The 17,451-nt window shown below is 46.4% G+C and overlaps 2 protein-coding genes across 2 annotated transcripts in view; both read right to left on the reverse strand.

Annotated features, from left to right (window-relative positions):
* Positions 1–957: 957 nt before the first annotated feature.
* LOC119877341 (coiled-coil domain-containing protein 34-like) lies at positions 958–6,224 on the reverse strand. The gene is made up of 2 exons (XM_038568130.1): positions 5,912–6,224; positions 958–1,144 (listed from the first exon to the last, which is right to left on the reverse strand). Exons 1-2 carry the CDS (start codon positions 6,184–6,186, stop codon positions 958–960), a joined length of 462 nt encoding a protein of 153 aa, XP_038424058.1. The 5' UTR covers positions 6,187–6,224.
* Positions 6,225–10,106: 3,882 nt separating this feature from the next.
* Positions 10,107–17,451, reverse strand: part of LGR4 (leucine rich repeat containing G protein-coupled receptor 4) — a 99,838-nt gene continuing 92,493 nt past the window's right edge. The window contains exons 15-18 of the mRNA XM_038569287.1: positions 17,178–17,303; positions 16,172–16,287; positions 15,831–15,914; positions 10,107–13,153 (exon numbers count right to left, since the gene is read on the reverse strand). Of these exons, the coding sequence (XP_038425215.1) occupies positions 11,877–13,153; positions 15,831–15,914; positions 16,172–16,287; positions 17,178–17,303 (1,603 nt within the window). The 3' untranslated portion in view covers positions 10,107–11,876. The remainder of the gene's footprint in view (positions 13,154–15,830; positions 15,915–16,171; positions 16,288–17,177; positions 17,304–17,451) is intronic.

Below are 17,451 nucleotides of genomic sequence, written 5' to 3' on the forward strand. Positions count from 1 at the left end.
GAGATCAGGACCTGAGCCGAAATCAAGAGTCGGACACTTAACCGACCAGGCCACTCAGGCACCCTCTATCTAATACATTTAAAATATATTTTAATAGTCTTAGCCAGCCACTCAGAAATAATGTTGTAAAAATATTTAATGATATAGAAATATATTAACAGTGTTACAGGCAGGAAAAAGTTACCAAAAAGTTTGATCCTTGTTTCATTAGAAATAAGACCTACTCCTCACCATTCAAATCTACTTGGTTCCTGTGATCAGACAGGAAGAATTCAGAGAGTGAGTCTGGATACTAGGGGACGCCAAATCATCCCAATCTACTCAGTTGCTAGGTTCCCAACAGTAAATATAAGAGTTAAAAAAATGAAGGATTCATGTGATAATGTATCTCACACTACTTTTTGAGTTTCGAGAGTGAGAGTTCAGAGACAATCACAAACACAGAGATGTCCATCAGCGAGACACAGCGGCACAGAGAACTGAAAAACCCTGAAAGCCCAGCAGATTCCCATCCCCCCACACTCACCCGCTCTAGGGCTCAGCCTCTGAGTAATATGGGGGTAGATTCCAGTCTCTATTTCAACTTTGGTTTCTCTTTCTTAGGAATTTTACCAAGTAAATATAGTTGCATTTACTTTAGTTAAATGTACATATGGTGAAGCTCCATTTTATGTGTCTTCGTATAACGTTTATAGATGTTTTTTAATATACACAAAAGAAAATCTGGAAGGAAGCCTATATGCAATAATAGTAACCATTTTTATCTTTAGGTGGTGAAATCAGAGATTCTAATGTTCTTAATTATGCTTAGTTGTATTTCCCAAATGTGCTTACAGTGAACATATGTTATTTCTACTAGAGGAGTTATTAAAATGGATCTAGCAAACTAATACAAACAAATGGAAAAATTTTGTTTTGAGGGATAATAACATTAACATTTTAATTCTGACAGCAGCTCTAATATGTGAACTCATAAATTAAGCAAAAAAGGATTCTGCCTAGTTTTACCTCCAGTGCCTTCTGTTGCAGACGGTCACGTTCTTCTTTTTCTTTGCCAACAAACCACACTTCCCATGGTGTCAGGCGGCTCTCTGGTAGGTGCACCTGTTTCTGTTCTTCTTGATTATCTTCTGATTCAACCACACTATTCCAAAACAGGGGACACAAAGCATTTGTACTCAAAACTCTTTGGCTTCACAGTCAAAATCACTTAACCAGGCAGCAAAAGCAAAATTTAATAACAGATTTACAATACTGTGATTTTTATAAATGCATATGTATGAATTATACACAAACATACACTTGGAAAATCATAAACAGGAAGTCCAATATTTGAATTGGTTTATCTATCAAACTGCCTTGGAATTCCTTCATCTTCTAAAATCACATTACTTAAAAAGTCATTGGGATAACTCACACCCAGTCCATTTGCCTCAATGACAATAATTTTTTATTCTTAAAAATTTCTTGTCTGGACAACTAATTACAACGCATGATCCTAATCATACCCTGGAGCAGACTTTTCCCTTTTCCTCAAATAAATAGTTCAGGGGGAAAAAAAGAATATATATATACACAGAATAATAAAGCAAATATGTTAACAATTAAGGATTCTGGGTGAAGGATGAACAAAAATTCCATTTTTTTTAAGATTTTATTTTTAAGTAATCTCTACACCCAGCGTGGGGCTCAAACCCCGAGATTAAGAGCGCCATGCTCTGCGGACTGAGCCAGCCAGGTGCCCCAGAAATTCTCAACTTTTCTGTAAGTTTTAAATGGTCTTGAAATAAAGTCACAAAAAAATTTATGGCTCTTGTATTTTAATGTTTTAGTTGACTGCCTTTCGCCAATTCTTCAGACATGGGGTCCACGACTCCCCGTTTCTGTTCCCTCATCTCCACTATGCACCTGCCAGTTGTCGCTTCTGGGCACGCGGATAACCACTCACTCAAGCTCAGGAGAAGGGCGGGTGCGGGGAGATACTGGGCCTCAGCCAGACACACAAGCCTCATAAAACTGAGCAAAAGCAGAACCATTAGGACCCAAGAAAAGAAAGGTTGTTCAGGGCCCAAGGTAGCTCTAAAGACTAGGTGTTTATAAACTCAGCTCCTCTGCCTCTTTAACATTCCTGCTTCAGGCAACCAACAGCCTTTCCCACTGCTCGGCATGACTTTTCCTACCTCGTAGCTTCAGCTTAGTCACTTTCTTTTGCTGCTCTTTCTCCACCCATCCATGTCCTTCTGCAACTTCTATTCCGGTGGAAAGGGGACACTGTCGATGTGTTGTTTCTCGCAGGTATCTTCCCTTCCCCAGACTTTATCTGCTCCCCCTGTCTCAACAACTATCACCAGGTGCTGATGATCAGTCATTCCAGGGCAGCTCTTTCTCCCTGAGCTCTAAACTTATTTCCAACTGCTTGATAGACAGCTCCACTTAAATATCAACCAGTGACAACTGAGCCTAATCATCTTCTACCCCCTACCCACTACCTTGTCCACCAAGAAAAATTTTACTCTTCCTCTTATAACCCTACATCAGTGAAGAGTACCCATACCCACCCAGCTAGCCGTGCCAGAAACCCAGCCCTGCGACTCCTCCGGTGCCCTCTCCACTTTGACTCCCCCTACCACACACGGCCACATGACTACTAGTCGGGTCTCTTCTACTTCTTTCCATTTTCTCAAGCCATTCTCCTCATCTCCAACCTTACAACCACTGTCTGGACGTAACTGGCCTTTCTTCCTGTTTCAAGCCATTTTCCACAACTGTTGCCACATCCACCTTTTAAATGCATCCTTCTATCATGTCACTCTCTACCTCAAAGTTCTTCTGTGGCTCCTCTGCCCACAAGATGAAGCCTAAACCCCACGGCCTGACACCCACGAATTAGCTGCTGCCTATTTTCCCGGCTTCTTCCTATGCCACTGGCTGATCTGGACTATTTCAGTTTTGTTGAACTTAAGCAGACTGATGAAGGGCCATGCCCTCCGCAGCTTTGTCTAAAACTGAACTGCTTCGACCTCCTTATGTATCCGTGCGAGAACTTAGGTTTGGGAGTAAAACATTCAGGGTAAATCCTTACATGCTTCCTCCTGGCTAAGTCCATTTCTAAACCTAGTTGGGCCTCTGTTGTCACCTGTAATAATGGTGTAGCAGCGGAGGCTACCTCACAGGCAGTACTGCACAAGACAATCTACGCTAAAGTACGCAGAGGGATTCTGGGCACTTAGTAAGCATCTGACACACGTCATTTAGTAGGAGGAGGAGGACGATGGCTAATTGCTATTCTCCCTTCCAGATTCAACTCAGGCATTAATCTTTATTGCCTCACAGTAAAACTCTGCAAAAAAAATCTGGACTAAGTGCCTCAGTCTTTCCATAGTTTGTTCATCTCTGCCATAGGCTTTGAATCTGTACAAACAGAAAGCATGTTTTAACTCATTTTTTTATTTCAAGAGCCTAGCTTAGGGCCTAGAATATATTAACCTCCTAAAAAATATTTGTTGAAAGAACGTAAGTGTTTTATGTTTTTTTTTTTTTTTTCAAATGACCTTTTAGGGGCACCTGAGCGGCTCAGTTGGTTAAGTGTCTGCCTCCTGCTCAGGTCATGATCTCGAGGTCCTGGGATCAAGCCCGGCTTTGGGCTCCCTGCTCAGCTGGGAGTTGTTTCTCCCTCTCTCTCTGCCCCTCCTCTCCCTCTCTAATAAATAAACAAAATCTTTAGAAAATGACATTTAAAAATTTAAAAAAAGATTTCATATATTTATTTGACAGAATTAAAGAGAGTGCAAGCAGGGGGACCAGCTGGCAGAAGAAGAGGGAGAAAGTGGCTCGATTCGGGGCTCAATCCCAGGACCCTGAGATCATGAACTGAGCCGAAGGCAGAAGCTTAACCGGCTGAGCCACCCAGGCATCCCTAAAAAACGACATTTTAAATATTAGACTCCTTAACATTTTTAACAAATGACAACATATACACAACCAAACGTATAGCATATACACTACAGCTCTAGCCATAATCAAGAGAGGCTTGATAAGTAGCTTTTTATGACTAAGATATCTATTAAAGCACGGTCTTCCTAATGGATACAGTGATATAAAAACCAAGAGAGAGCTGAATAAACAGAAGGCCCAAGGCATATTATAAAAGACTCTAGGAAAATACTTGTCATCCCCTCTGAAGTCAACGGTGAGCTTCGTCTCCGTCCTTTCTGACACACCTGAAGGTCCATGCATCCTCTCAGCATGGCTCTATGTGCACCTCAAACACCCGGAGCTCACATCACCATGAGCCCCTGATGCCTGCCTGCGTCTGTCTTTGTGGCAGATGAAGAGCGCACAGAAGGCGTAAAGTCCCACACGGCTCTGCATGTATTCCCGGTCCCCGGAGAGCACGCTCACCACCGGGGACTGGGACTAGGACTGCAGCCGAGGCCGCTGGCCGCCTCCTCTCATCATGCCCCAACCGTCCAGGGCGCCAACTAAAGGTGAGAGGAAGGGAGGGCCACTGAGGAAATTCTGTGAATGTGGATCTTCCCTGCAAGGAAATGCTAGGTTTCGTGAAGCACCTGGAGACAACGGCTGCATGTATCTGTTCTCCAGGAGCAGGAAGGACCCAGGCATCTGCACTCGCTGCACAGAAGGCCGGTCACTCCTTCACTCTTCCGGGCTGCATCCTACCTGTTCCCTTGGATTCACGGCGGATGACCCGGGATAAGGCAGTGGTGAGGAAGGCAGCCTGAGCCCTGGGATGCCACCAGCTTACTGGGCGACAGACAGTGAGACCAGAAATCTGTTTGGCTCTTCTCCTGAGCTCTGTCTGGTTAGGGCTTTGGCTCCTGGAAGCTCATGCAAGGTCTCGGCGGCTGAGCTGTGGTTTTGACAGCCATCGTGCCAGGGACTGATAGCTCAGCAGGGTCCAGGCTGCTCAGTCCTGTTGGTCGGGCTCAGGAGGTATGTTCCAAAGCCTTAAAATAATTCTAAGAATCTTTGGGACCAACTTGATCCTGAAGAATGCCTGTGAAGACCCACATGAAAATGGAGTCCCGCAGCCCCATCATCGAGCTCTCCTACCAGGCTGATCAGAGGCCTGTTGCTGTTGCTACAACAAGTCCGGCCGGTGGCTTGCGTGGTTACCCCTACCGACCTCCATTCCCATCAAGGGACCTACTTTTACTTTTCACTGTTAAGAGGCTCCCTGCTGTCGCTGAGTCGCTTCACATGGCTCTGGCCACTCGCTCCGGGTAGGAACGCTTGGCACCGGAGGCGCTATGTTGCTGCTTGCACACGCAGCCCGGGCTCTGCGCTCCGTACGTCTGTGGTCTCCTGTCCTGTGCCTTGCACCGCGGGACAGTCAGAAACCCGGCACTGCGCGGATGCCTTCCGGACGTGGCGAAGGAGTCCCGGGCACTAGGGACCTACCTTACCAGGCCCCGCTCCGAAAGCCACTCCCGCAGGGGCAGCCCTGGTTCTCACGTCTCTGTACCCAGGCCCGGGCATGGAGCGCGGGGAGGAGACGGGGCAGGGTCAGCAGGCCTCACTGCTAGGCCCGGCCCTGCTAGAACCAGCCACGTGTTGGGGGCAGCCCGGGGCGAGGAGGAGCAGGCACCCGCAGGTACCTGGGCGCAGGGTGCACAGAGGTGCCCGAGGTGCCCGGGGGCGGGGCGCACGCGGAGGCCCACAGGTGCCCACAGGTGCCCGAGGTGCCCGGGGACCGAGCGCACGCGGTGGCCCGCAGGTGCCCGGGGGGCGGGGTGCACGCAGGTGCCCGCAGACGCCCGCAGGTGCCCGAGGCGCCCGGGTCGGGGTGCACGAGGAGGCCCACAGGTGCCCGCAGATGCTCGCAGGTGCCCGAGGTGCCCGGGGCGGGGTAGGGGGTGGGAGCACGCGGAGGCCGCAGCCGGGCGGTTACCTGGCGCTCCCGCGGAACCGCAGGCCTCGCAGGGCGGCCACCTCCACCTCCAGCTCCACCTGCACCCCCGCCTCCGCCTCCGCGCCGGCCCCATCCTCCGCGTCGCCGTCGTCCGAGTCCAGCGGGCAGCTCTGGTGGCCGAGGGGCGACAGGAGCGACAGCGTGGAGTCGCTGCGGCTCGGCGGGCCCTGCCCCCAGCCGCCCGCCCCCAGCACGGCCGCGGCGCGAGAGGACGGAGGCGGCGAGCCAGGCCCCCAGCGTCCGGCCGCCCACATCGGGGCCGCCACCTCCAGGCCGGCGGGGCGGCGGGCGGGCGCTCCCAGCAGGCTCCGCGCGCCGGCCGGCGTCAGGGGGCGGGGCGCGCTGCCATGGCGACGCGTGCGGGCCGCGGGGCTTTGTGGGGCGGCGGCGGGCGGCGGCTCCCTCGGCCCGCGCCTCGCTCCACCGCGCCGCCCGACTTTCACCGCGCTGCGCCGGGCACCCGGGGTGCACGTGGGGGACGGGCTTCCGCTGCTGCGCGGCCCCGCAGGGTGACGGCCCGAGTGCGCCCTGGGCTCTGCGGCCAAGGGGCCCTGCAGCTGCGGGAGCGGCCGCCCCGCCGGCGACCCTGCCCGCCTCCCGCACCTGCCCGCCCCCCGCACTGTGCCCACCTCCCGCACTGTGCCCACCTCCCGCACCTGCCCGCCTCCCGCACGTGCCCGCCTCCCGCACTGTGCCCGCCTCCCGCACCTGCCCGCCCCCCCGCACCTGCCCGCCTCCCGCACGTGCCCGCCCCCCGCACGTGCCCGCCTCCCGCACGTGCCCGCCCCCCGCACGTGCCCGCCTCCCGCACGTGCCCGCCCCCCCCCGCACGTGCCAGCCGCCCCCCGCACCTGCCCGCCTCCCGCACCGTGCCCGCCCCCCGCACCGTGTGCACAGTGCCCGCCCCCCGCACCTGCCCGCCCCCCCGCACGTCCCCGCCCCCCGCACCGTGCCCGCCCCCCCGCACCGTGTGCACAGTGCCCGCCTCCCGCACCTGCCCGCCTCCCGCACCTGCCCGCCCCCCGCACGGGGGCGCAGCCGCAGTACTGTGTGACCCCCGGGGGGGCCTCGGGAGGAGCGTGTGCCCCCAGGTCCTGGGCCAGGCACGCAGGCAGGCGGGAGGAGGCGGCGGACGACGAAGCCGGTGCCTTCCTCCAGCGCCCGAACTGCGGCTTCTGCGCAGCCCGAATGCGCGCTCCCGGGGCCCGGAGCGGCGCGGACGCAGGCGGGGGTCGCGCCCAGCCCCCGCGGCTGACCCGCCTTGCGAAGCCCCGGCTGCCGTCTACACCCGCAGAACCGGACGCAGGACGACGAGATGCGCGGGAGGCGCAGCGGCCCGCAGCGCTGTGGAGCAGCACGTGGCTGACACGGTCTCGGTGCGCCCTTAATTTGGTGAAGATCGGCAATCACGACAAAATGAAAACGGGAGGAAATTGGACCAGTTTCACCGAGTGATAAAATTGATGAAGAAATGAAATGCCTTCGTGGGTCACATTCTCTCCCCCAGTTACTCGGTTTTGGCAAATCTGGCTAAAACCGCTTAGGAGAACCTTCCCGGAATCAGTAACAGCATCGAAAGGCCAAGGGCCCCTCCAGGGCTTCATAGGAAACTTAACGTGGGCTCTTCCCAAAGACAGGCCCGAAGCAAAATAGGAAGGAGCACAAGTCCTAGTTTAAAAAAGGACCTGGAAAAAATAAATACAATAAAATAAAAATAAAAATAAAAATAAATAATAATAAAGGACCAGGATTCGAACCAGTGATTTTCCTCTTACTCACTGGGTCTCCTTAAACAAGTGTTCAGAAGCTGTGAGAATTAATGCGATAATAGGACTGGGAGGCAGGTTCTTCCCCTGTTGCAAAGCAGTGAGTCAGGACTTAGGAAAGCCAAAGTTTCTGGCACAGGACGTGACCGAGAAAACAGTAAATGATAAATTGGGTCGTTTAAACTCCCAAACTTGCACTTACCCTCTTGGTGTAGGAAGCTAAGAGGTCGTGCACCTCTCTGCCTCCTCAAAATGTCTCACAAAACAAAGGATGTCCTCTCCTTGATGCCTCAGCATCCTCGTGATGACCAAGCCCTGCACTAGCTGTGGCAGCACTGGGACTCCCCACGCAGCAGTGCATGGGCCTGGTGCTGCTGCTGGAACACGATGGAGTCCCACGGTCTCCCTTCTTGCAGGGCCTTGTCATTGCTGAGACGCCGAGGCCATAATCAAGTTGGGTAGAATTTTTTTAAAAAATTTCCTCTTTTGTTTATTTGAGAGACAGTACGAGGGTGGGGGGCTTGAGGAGAGGGACAACAGACTCCCCGCTGAGCCGAGGTAGGGGGGCTGGATCCCAGGACCCTGAGATCATGACCCGAGCTAAAGGCAGACACTTTACCAACTGAGCCACCCAGGCGCCCCTCAAGTTTGGTAGAATTATATATAAACGTATAAATAAGCTTAAAAGGAGGCCTCTCCCCTTAAGTTTGTGGATATTAATTTAGTAACTTCTCACTACTCATTTTTTTTTTTTACTTTGACAGTATATATTTGAGATGAATTTATATTTTTGCTAGCTTTGTAAAACCTTGTATAGAGTAACTTTGGCTTAAAAATCCCTGACTTTGTTACAAAAATAACACCGTTAGCCTTGTAGCAATATATTAAGCAACTTAAAAATTTGTCCCTGGACATATTGAAATATTTACAGATGAAACATGTCTTAGGTCCACTTCAAAATAATTCAAGGGGCATGTGCCCCCTGAGTAGCGCGGTGGGTGGGGCGTCAAATCTCAGTTTCGGCTCAGGTCATGGTTTCAAAGGTCTGGGCCCGGGCCTGTGTCTGGCTTTGTGCTCAGCAGGGACCCTGCTTAAAACTGCCCCCCCCCCCAAATAAATAAGTAAATCTTTAAAAAATAATACTAATCCAAGGGGGCATACGAATTAGAAGGAGCTAGTGAATGGGGTGGAGTTGAAACAAGACTTACCCTGTGCTGTTGATAATTGCCACATTTGGGTGATGGGTACCTGGGCTGAAGGCCGAAGGGATGGGAGGAGTAATTATACTATTCTCCTTTTTGTTATGGGAATTCCAGACATATACTTAAGTTTAAAACAAATGAACGAAACCAAAAAGCTAGGTCTCAAATTAAGAGGCACTGGGTGCTGATTTGGTTTCTAATTTGTTGTGTGTGACTTAGGTATTCACTTAAATTTCATCAAGCTGCCTATTTTCTCATCTGTAAAACAAGGGCTTCATGACTGTGAATATTTAGATCTAAGCATTTGGGCAACTGACTACATTTGGTAACAAGTGGGATTTTAAATTGTTTGCTTTTATCTATTATTTATTTTTTAAAAGAGGATTTTTTTAAAGATTTATTATTATTATTATTTTTATTTTATGATAGTCACAGAGAGAGAGAGAGAGAGAGGCAGAGACACAGGCAGAGGGAGAAGCAGGCTCCATGCACCGGGAGCCCGACGTGGGATTCGATCCTGGGTCCCCAGGATCGCGCCCTGGGCCGAAGGCAGGCGCCAAACCGCTGTGCCACCCAGGGATCCCCTATCTATTATTTATTTTTAGGTAATTGCTACATTCAACATGGGGCTGGAACTTACAACCCAAGATCGCCAGTCGCACACTCCACCCACTAAGCCAGCCGGGAGCCCCAATCATTTATTGTTGTTGTTTTTAAGATTTTATTTCTAAGTAATCTCTACACCCAATGTGGGGCTCAGACCCAAGACCCTGAGATCGAGAGTGGCACGCACCGCCTACTGAGCCAGTCAGCCCCCTCCTCCCTCCATCCAATCACTTGCTTTTCAATAAAGATCTGTTCTCTTAAATTTCACAATTTGTTTTCCATGTGTAGGGTTCAGACTTATCTCTAAATTTCAGCAAAGTGTTCTTCAAACATTTCTTCTAATACTCTTCACTCAAAAAATGTTTTAATTTGCTTACTTTAACGTTAAGCAGATTCATGATCATACCTCGTTACACATTAAGGCAAAACAGATTGCCAGATTTCTAGAACTTCAGTAATTCAAAACACTGCGTATCATAGTGTATCTCCCACTACGTCTACAGCACAATTTACCACATAGTTTACGTATCTGCTATTCTATATTTTAAATGAATGCAAAGTTTTATGTGACTTGACTTTTGGAGAAAGAAAAACCTTTAGTTACATTTTTTTTACCAAGTTATGATTTAATATTTATCAGATGTGTAAATATACAAACATGATAGCAACTTTAAAAACTTGTGAATAGTTGGCCTTACAAAATTACAACACACTGTAAATAAATCCCTCCCGCATTTTATACAAACTACATGATTTTGATATACAAAGATTCTGTTTTTATTACACGGACAATGTACAACCAAGACTATTTACAATGCAAAAAAGTATATAAACCACAATTTAACATTCTGCTACTGGCAGCCACTATAGTTTAGGAGGTAGCTTTAATTAAACGAAATGAACAGAAGCCACATTTCCCAACTTGTGTTCTAAAAATAATTTACATAAGATAAAAATTCATTATATGCACAGTATATACAGTTTAATTATTAAACTGCAATCTAGCTTAATGTCTTTTAGTATATCCTGAATAACTAATATGGCAGTGGGTTTGCTATCGATTTAGCATATTGTTCAAAAAACATACTGAACATTTATGACTTTAAGACTCCACATAGCGACATGTCAAAAGTCCGTAGATAAGAATCAAGTAAAAATTCTAATTGCTGAAGACACAGGCCTAAGCTTATTCATTTTTTTCTTTAATAAAACATTTGTTTTGTCTCGCAAGAACACAGCATCTGAACTGTTGCATAGGCTCTTCTGTATTTAAATCACAGTAAGGAAAAACTATATGGAAGCTACCTTGTAATAGCACAGGTTCCGGAGAATCCAGCTCACTAAGAAATAATTATAAGTGCTTTGCGTCATAATTACTCCCAATTTCTTCCAAACTGATACAATAATTTACCACTGTTTACCTTCTGTGTAGTTCACACTCTACGTAGACAACATACCAACAAAATTGGAAGATGTTGCTACAGCCAATGACATTAAGAAATGTTTATTCATGAGAACATCCCACGGAGCCATCAAATCCCTCAGATACTACTGAAATCCCATATTAGTTAGTAGCTTATCCAAATCTCTACCAAACCCACACAACAATTAGTCCTTTACTTTTTTCTAGTGTGGTCACAAGACATAGAGGAAAAAAAATCACTGTGATCTCACCAAAGAAATGTGTAATGACTGAAAACAAAAGTTGAGCTATTCTTTAAGAATCTAACAGTTGTTAATATTGTTTTAAAAACATCTCCAGGTTTTAGGTTTATAAGTCAAACAAAATTTATGATTCTATTATGTCAAAGATGGGACCAGAAAATGCAATAAGGTGACGATGCCTATTCCTCTACTCTCACAGCTCTACCTGGGAGACAATCCCTTTTTTTTGGCCCTGCAGTAAGTTGTCCTGAGATTAATAATGCAACATTAGGTAAAATGAGCAGGATTTTTTTCTTAGTTACATAAAATCACATTTTAAAATATTCTTAAAAAAATATTAACAGCTGTTCTTCATCTTGTGCTTAATTCAGAGATAGGTATCAATTTGCTCCTTATGGATCAGGAAAGCCTAATGTTATATTGCTACGATACACACAAAATCTTTTCAAGTTACAAATTGGTTCCAAAGAGACCACACATTGCTTGGACATTGCATTTTTTTTTTTTCATCGATTGACAGTTTAGGCACTTGTTCTTCGAAAACGTCTGGTTTAAGAAATAAACTGCCACCCTCTCCTCCTTCTAAGTGACACACCAGGCAGTGATCACAGAAGTGCTTCCCAGATGAAAGATGAGACTAGGGTTCAGTCTATAAATGCTGGGATTTTGGTTCATGGGGGGGGAAACAGTTACAGACACATCAGTTCAGTCTTTAACTCGTGGTAGATTGTAAGCATAGCGCACCAAAGGGAATCCTCGACTCTGATAGAAGCAGGCTCGTCCACAGGCCTGCACCTGGTCAGAACTGTCGGAGACGAAGGAGTCTTCTTCATCCGCATAATCGGAGTGGGCCGATTGCGTGCCACAGTCAGACCAATAGCTGTCTGGTCTTTGGCAAGAACCCACGGCCAACGCAGGACAGCTGTGTGATTTTATTAAGTGTTTGCAGGACACTGGCTTTGTCAAAAGAAAGGATTCACAGCAGTCACACACAGTCAGGTTACCCTGCAAATGCGAGTACATGCCACAGTCATAGTAGAAATCCTGGTCCACACAGCCTGCTTGGCTACTGATGGAGACTGACACCGAGCCGCTTTTCTTGGTGATGTGTCGCTTCAGTAACTTCCAGTCTTCTTTAAACTTTGGGTTGAAGAAAACATAGAGGACTGGGTTCAGGCAAGCGGGCAACGGGAAAAATATCAGCGTAACAGACTTCATTATTTCAGGGCTGATGGAGATTGCAGTGATCAACGGCGCAAATGAGAAAAACGCAACGGGGCAGAAAAAGATGCAATTGGTGAAGATGAGCCAGGCGACATGCTTAATCATGCTAGAATGCGAGTTCTCTGAAAGGTCCTCTTTTTCCAGGTTGCAGTAAAGTTTTGTGTAGATAATGGCCATTAATAAAAATGCTAACGAGTTTAATAGCACTAAGGTTACAGTAAATCCTAACGAGGGCGTTTCTCCTGTGGGGAATGGCAAGCACAGGGGTGATGCAGAGTATTCCCCTCTATGGAAAAGTGGAAAACAGCCTGCCGCTGCAGCTCCCAGAAAAGCAAAAAGGGCAGCAATCCGGAACTGTTTCAGATGATTGCTTTTCCCATTTTTCATCATATCTTTGACAGATAAGCTTCTTTCCACAGCTGCCAACATCAATAGAAATATGGCACTTTCTGAGGAGAAAATAGCAAGGAACCCCGCTATTCTGCACCCACTGCCGATCTCCCACCAAATGCCAAATTCAGCAAACCTGCCCCAGGACACGGCATCCAGAAAAGTTAAGATGCCGGTGTAAGCTCCCATGAATAAGTTGGATACAGAAATCAGGCCTATGAACAATTTGGAGGAAGGCAGAGATGAACAAGAGGCAAATGTGGTTATAATGACAAGCAGGTTGAAAGACAATGCGACCAAGAAAATGAACCACACAGTAAGACGGATCATCCAACTTCCCAGTAAATATTCACAGGGCTTAAAAGCACCTAAAACAAGAGAGAGAAATAAAAGACAATTTAGAAAACACCATATTCCCATATGCTATAGGTTCAGAGAAAAACTAAAGGCAGTCCATTTAGGATAATTAAATCTGCTACCAAAACTGAATTGAACCAAATTTTTAAAATTACTGTTTCTTAGCTATTCTAGTCATTGGACTAGGCTATTTATTAAATATTCAGTAAAGCCATACAGGGATATGCATATATATATATATATAGTACAGTGTCTTATACGTGAAAAGTACTTGGTAAACTGAAGGCGTGGAATCACATAAACTAGGGTTTTTTTTTTAATTTTTAAAAAGATTTTATTCATTTATTCATGAGAGACACCCAGAGAGAGGCAGAGACACAGGCCGAGGGAGAAGCAGGCTCCCTACAGGGAACCCGATGGGGGGACTCGATCCCAGGACCCCGGGGTCACGCCCTCGGCTGAAGGCAGGTGCCAAACCGCTGAGCCACCCAGGTGACCCTAAACGAGGGTTTTAATTTAGGGTTCATAACTTGCTGCTCTTGAGAAAGCAGCTTAACCCTCTACATTTCATTTTCTCGCTCCTGGATAATAATGCCTAATTCACAGCACCATGTAGCTTAAGTAAAATTATATACATGAGGTACCTAAGCAGGTCACTAGGTACATTGTTGGCCTTCAATGAATACGAGGTCCTTTTCTTCCTCCTTCCTAGTGCTGATACAGCTTTTAAAAACTATTAATCTACACATATGTATGTATATGACTATTTTTTCCCACATTTCTTATGACTTTCAAGGGCAACCTGATGAAGTAGGTGAAGATAGACATTATTATACCCACTTTTCATCCAGAGAAACTGAGATGTCAAAGTGTTCGATTGACCTGATAAAGGTTATTCAATAAGACAGTGGAGGGAGGGCAAAACCACGCTGGATGTTAAATGCATACGAAGCTATATCCACTGAGGCCCCGTGCAACTTACACTAGGATTGCAGGAACTAATTTAGTAACTAAATTGTATGTTCTAGTAACGGACTCCGGCAGGCTAGTTATGTCACAAATGACAGCTATTTTATTTTAAAATTAGTAAAGAAAAACGAAATGTTGTTTACAGAGCACAAGAAAACTATGTGTTACAGTTGCCTAAACACATGTTCTGATTTATCCTTCGGAACTGTCATGACCCTGGAGCCGTCCCATAAAACCATTTAGATCACTGAAACATTCACAGACCTAGCGAGCCAGCTCTGTAACGCCTATATCCCTGATTTCCAAATATCACAAGAACCTTTAAAAAAAATTCTTTTGATCAAGTAATTAATATTTTTATTCCTCCCTCAGGGAATGTTAAGAGGAAGCTTTTGCTTTTCTCTCTGTATCTGAATTCATCCTCCTTCGAGGAAGGAGGGAGTAGGCTCCTCTGGCTTGAGAACAGGACACCCTTCTGCAAGTGTTTGGCAGGTGGAGGTACTTTCCCCTACAAGCCTGGAAAGCAGGCTCCACCCAGGTCTCTGTCTTTGAAAAGCTGCTGCGTCCTCTTGTTCTAACAGGAGGACCCCACGCGTCACTACCTCCTGCTTCTGACTGAGCCCGTGGGTGTCTGTGCGTAGTTACAACCGAGTGGGGAGGCAGGCCTGCCGCGGATCTCTCGGCTGCAGCCCCTTCAGGACTAGTCTCCCCTGTAACCAAGCTCTTCCCTTCCCATTGGGATGTCGGGTCCTTAGGCACATTCTCCAACACAAGGACCCCAGGAAGGCCAGGGAGGCAGCGAGCTGCACCCTCTTAACTTCCAACAATTCATTCAGAGACCAAATACATTGCCTAAACTGAAATGATCTTGCCAATTCCATTCGCTCATCTGGTCACCTTAAGCTCATTCTCCACAAGGCACTGTCCTAAGTATTAAAAAGAATACAAACACAGCCCCTTAAAAAGCTCACGATTCAGGGAGGCCAGGGGGCTCAGCTGGTTAAGCGTCTGCCTTTGGCTCAAGTGATGACCTTAGGGTCCTGGGATCCAGCCCCACATCAGGCTCCCTGCTCAGCAGGGGGTCTGCTTCTCCCTCTCCCTCTGCCCCTCCCCCTGCCTGTGCTCTCTCACTCGCTCTCTCTCAAATAAGTAAATAAATAAAATCTTAAAAAAAAAAAAAAGACTCTACTTCATAGCACACAAGGTGGCCAATTATTTTTCTTTCACAGTAGAATTCCAAATCCATCTTCCCTGAGAGATGAGTCATAATCCAACGTTACGTCACAACCAAATATGCGGTCTCATTTTCGTAACTTTCCCAAGTCTACTAAAGTTCAATGAAATAGAGTAGAAAGAAAAGGAAAAGCAAGGTTGCATTAAAAGATATATATATAACACTAAAAATCCTTGCAGGTAGTAACTTTCAGAACTAGCCCTAGAGTTCAAGAAGCGCTCAGAAACTGCCTCTCCGTTTTGAATGCACACAACCTGCTGGAGAGCTTATGAACACCGAGACCCCAAGTCAGTGAGCCTGGGACCGAGCTTCTGTAAGAGATGCCTGAGCTCCTGGTACACAGACCACGCTTCAAGGCAGAGGCCTTATGACATCATCCAGTCCCACTCCTGTTACAAAGATCACATCTCTCCCCACAACTTTCAGATATGTTTGCCTAACATTCACTGAAAGCAAGAAACTGCGGTAAGATGTGCAGGGCATACCTGTGGAGGGCGTACAGTGGATAATTATTTGACTATGTTCTTCATTTTCTGCACTGCTCGTGACACCGGCTACATCGGTGGGACCTGAATAGATGACATGAACTGTGTTTAATTCAAGCTTTATGCAATCGAAAAGAACCACACTTTTCTGCAGTCTTCTCTCTTGTCCATGACCTAAGGTCAGCCTCCATGAGGCTTTGTAACATATTAAGGATGCCAGTAACACAGCAAATGCCATTTTCTCACGTATTTCATATCTGTCCTTCACAAACGATTACAATAGGAGAGACTTTAATCAGCGGCATCGAGAGTGTTCTGTTCTTAAAAGTACATGCACTTGCCTTTCTCCTTTGCCACACTGTGGTCTTGGAGGCTGGTATCTTCCGTGTTTGAATGTGCATACGAGTCACAACCCCAAAATGCACAACACTGATAAGCATATGGTACTGATAAAGACCTGGAAAAAATGGTAAGACCTACATTGAATAACAACCTCACACAGATGCTTTTGTTTTGTAGAAAGTACTTCCAGCTTTAAGAGCCCCGGGAGTCAGAAAGACCTGTCACATGCTTTAAACGCTGGCCACTAGCCTCTCTGGGGCCTCAGTATCCCCATCTGTGAAAAGACTCTGGTGTCAGATGACAACCCTGACTTCCTCTCTTCATCTGATATAAGCTTTTAAAAACTGATTTTAAAACAACCCATATTTAAAATTTAGCAGTAAAAAAAATAAAAAATAAAAATAAAATAAAATTTAGCAGTAATACAGCAGTTTAAAGTGAAATCTTATCAGACTCCTTTAACCCATGAATAAACCATGCCTAATTTATCATATGATACTCGTAGTTTCAGTTAAAAGTAATGTCTCAGATAATTTACAACTTTTTACCATTAAATGAATTTATTCTGTTCACAAAGTATAGTAAAAATATTTATTCTCTTCTCCCACAGTACTATCCGCAAGTCCTGTCTCTATTATATCAAAATGTCTTTGTGAAATATAGCATTGTGTCAGTTTTCTGTAGGTTCACATTTATGTGGTTCCTGCTACAGTGTTAGTGACAAATCTGCTGTAAAAAGTTAAAAAAAAAAAAAAAAAAAAGCCAGTCTGATGAATGGCTATGTTATCTCCCTGACAGTCTCAAGGGCTCCAATTCATGATCTCAAAATCTAGGAAATAATGCTTGTGTTCTACTTTTTACCAAATTTGTGAGGACTGAGGTAGAAAATACTCTTAAATTATAGCCTCCCAGAAAATCTGGGAACCACAGCAAAAAACCAGCATACTCTATAATTTAGGGGCTCGCCATAGGTTCAACAAAAAAGAAAAATAAGCAAAAACACACCTGAGATTAACAAAATCTTTTGCTGCCAAGGCTTCTTTTAGCTTCAAGTTGCCAACAAGTTTCAGCTGATTTAGTCCACTGAGGCCTTCCGTAGGAAATGAAGTTAATTCATTGAAACTTATATCTCTGAAATGTGAATGAGAGCTCACATTAACTCCTAAGATGCAAGAACATCTGTACGTGTGTAAACATCATAAATATTAGAGCCCCAAGAGGAAGTTCAGCTGTGCTGAAACAACAGGCCTGGCATTCATATTGCCATCTAAGAAGGCAT

This window comes from Canis lupus, chromosome 21 (genome assembly GCF_011100685.1).
Source record: "Canis lupus familiaris isolate Mischka breed German Shepherd chromosome 21, alternate assembly UU_Cfam_GSD_1.0, whole genome shotgun sequence".
Classification (NCBI taxonomy): Eukaryota; Metazoa; Chordata; class Mammalia; order Carnivora; family Canidae; genus Canis; species Canis lupus.

Bases quoted from the DNA above. Each gene is read 5' to 3' on its own strand.
- LOC119877341 (XM_038568130.1), bottom strand. From the start codon at position 6,186: ATGTGGGCGGCCGGACGCTGGGGGCCTGGCTCGCCGCCTCCGTCCTCT. The intron at 1,145-5,911 runs GTAACCGCCCGG...GTTTTGGAATAG, and splicing joins CGGTTCCGCGGGAGCGCCAG to TGTGGTTGAATCAGAAGATA.